Source organism: Dipteris shenzhenensis, chromosome 14 (assembly GCF_047967505.1).
Source record: "Dipteris shenzhenensis isolate YYH24624 ecotype China chromosome 14, Dip_SZ_1.0, whole genome shotgun sequence".
Classification (NCBI taxonomy): domain Eukaryota; kingdom Viridiplantae; phylum Streptophyta; class Polypodiopsida; order Gleicheniales; family Dipteridaceae; genus Dipteris; species Dipteris shenzhenensis.
In genome coordinates, this window is record NC_141609.1 from 31648917 (window position 1) to 31651036 (window position 2120).

At 49.7% G+C, this 2120-nt stretch overlaps 1 protein-coding gene across 1 annotated transcript; it reads left to right on the forward strand.

Moving 5' to 3' along the window:
* Positions 1–241: 241 nt before the first annotated feature.
* Positions 242–1874, forward strand: LOC147894476 (uncharacterized). The gene is made up of 2 exons (XM_087384896.1): positions 242–1168; positions 1290–1874. The coding sequence occupies exons 1-2, from the start codon at positions 622–624 to the stop codon at positions 1334–1336; spliced, it is 594 nt and encodes a 197-aa protein (XP_087241022.1). The 5' UTR covers positions 242–621; the 3' UTR covers positions 1337–1874.
* Positions 1875–2120: the final 246 nt, after the last annotated feature.

The window sequence follows — 2120 nt, forward strand, 5'->3', positions numbered from 1 at the left end:
CTTTTCGGTGCGTGAAACGCGGTAGATTCCAAGCGCAGAAAAGTCCTCCCCTGAACCATTCCTTGATAGGTCAAATACGCTATATACTGGGGGGGGCTGGAAAAGCAAGAACCAATTCCGTGGAAGGGGGCGTGGCGGTGGACATTCCGAGAAGGGAAGGTGGGACGTTCCAACACTTCGTTACGTCTTTACTTGCACGGAAGACTCTCTTTTTCAATTCCCCATTTCTACTCTCGCCACTTTCTCAGGCAGCAAGCCCATTGCAAATTCTCCTCTCTTTCCTTCCTCTCTTTCCTCCTCCTCCCCTTCCTCTACCTTCTCAACAAGTGCCAACTTCCTCAGCTGATCTGCTGCAAGCTATCATAGCTCACAGCTCACAGAAAAGCCAGGCACACAGACACTGCTCACAGCTCTCAGAAGCAAGAGGGAGAGAGACAGAGCGACATAGCCCTTCAGAAGCAGAGCTCATAGCTCTCAGAAGCAAGAGGGAGAGAGACGGAGAGACATAGCTCTCAGAAGCAGAGCTCATAGCTCTCAGAAGCAACAGGGAGAGAGACAGAGCTCTCGGAAGCAGAGCTCATCGCTCTACCACACACAAGTAGCGATCTCAAGCTTTTGGATATGGCCTTGCCTTTCCCCAACTTCCCTTCCTGGCTCTGGCGCAACCCTGCTTCCCCTCACCCCTCCTCTCCCTCCTACCCCCCTGACGCTGCTGCCCCTTCCCTTGATCTCGACTCCGTGGCTTACCAATCTCGTGGTAACGCTTCCTTCAAGCGGTCCGGAACCGCCCACGATCGCCCCGCTTCTTTCCAGGCCGTCAGGAGGCCGCACACCGGCCGCCGTCGCTGGCAGAAGCACCGTCGCCAAGCTCGTAGCCTTGACCCGGATTTCGACATCGTTTTGGTACCGTCGGACGGTGGATGTTACTTGTCCGGCTCCGATTCGGATGATTCCGATTGGTCTGTAGGTTGGTTTGAGCCCCACGCGCCCGACTTCTGCAGCGATGGTGAGCCGGAGAACAGTTTTGCTGTGCTGGTTCCGTGCTATGGTTCTCCCTCTCCGGATACCTTGGGTGGAAGGGGAAGATTCATGGCTGGGCAGGAGGAGAACTCAAAGTCGCAGCTGTGGGCTGCGGTTCTCTCCAACATTGCGAAGGATTCTCAAGCAGGTGAGACTGGCTATTCTTGTCCCTTCCTGCAAGCAAATTGAATGCCTGAGACGCAGGGGAGTCGTGGAGTGTCAATTTATGCAACGTCTAACGCTTATTTATCTCTCCATCAATTCTGCAGAAAGCAGGCAATACCTTCAACAGTGGCTTTCTTCACTGCAAGGGTGATAGCTCTTCACCATGGCGAAGATTGGAACCAGCCGGCCTGTACAATCATAGATTTCTCCAATCAGGGCTATACAGGCAGGAGCAAGAGTGGAAATTACCCTGGAAACCAGATAGTTCCATTCAGATAATCTTTCTTCTGCACAGGTTTCGTAGAGAGAAACGGCCAGAAGTTAGGGGAGGGACACTCTGTAAATTACTAAGATCATTGATCAGAACTGTACAAAGGATTGCTCAGGGGCTTACAGAGTCGGCAAAATTCCCAGCGAAGGGGGTGACGGCTCGAACCCGAATGGTAGCTTGCAGCAGTATTTTGCCATTGTAGATACGATACATCCATCGAGATTTCCTTGATTTGGGATGCTAGATTGAATTGACGCACAGATATAGTAACTACAAGCCTGAGAAATATTGTTTTGGGTGGCTCAGATTTACAAATTTTGTGGAGCACATTGCTCAGAATGTGGGTGTGGCAAGCTTACCGAAAGTGTTTGCCATGTAAATATATACTCTGTTCTTCTGGTAACTGGATTCTTTTATTTACAGCGTCTTCCTTGATCGTTCTTGCATGTTGGAGCTGTTCTTCCAGTACTTGAATGATTTTCAATTGAGTTCTGTGAGATGATGCGAAATCTGTCTCAAGTTGAGTGGTTTCACGGTTCTATTCGGGAATTGTATTGATGTTAGTTATGTGTTGTGTCCAATATATTAATTGATAGAACTTGTGGGTTGGCAGTTAGGTCTTGTAAGAAATCTAAGAGACTCTGTTGTAATGGGAAGAAGAATG

Excerpts from the sequence above, each read along its gene's own strand:
- LOC147894476 (XM_087384896.1), top strand. The coding sequence starts at position 622 with ATGGCCTTGCCTTTCCCCAACTTCCCTTCCTGGCTCTGGCGCAACCCT. Across the intron at positions 1,169-1,289 it reads TGCGAAGGATTCTCAAGCAG|AAAGCAGGCAATACCTTCAA; the intron begins GTGAGACTGGCT and ends TCAATTCTGCAG.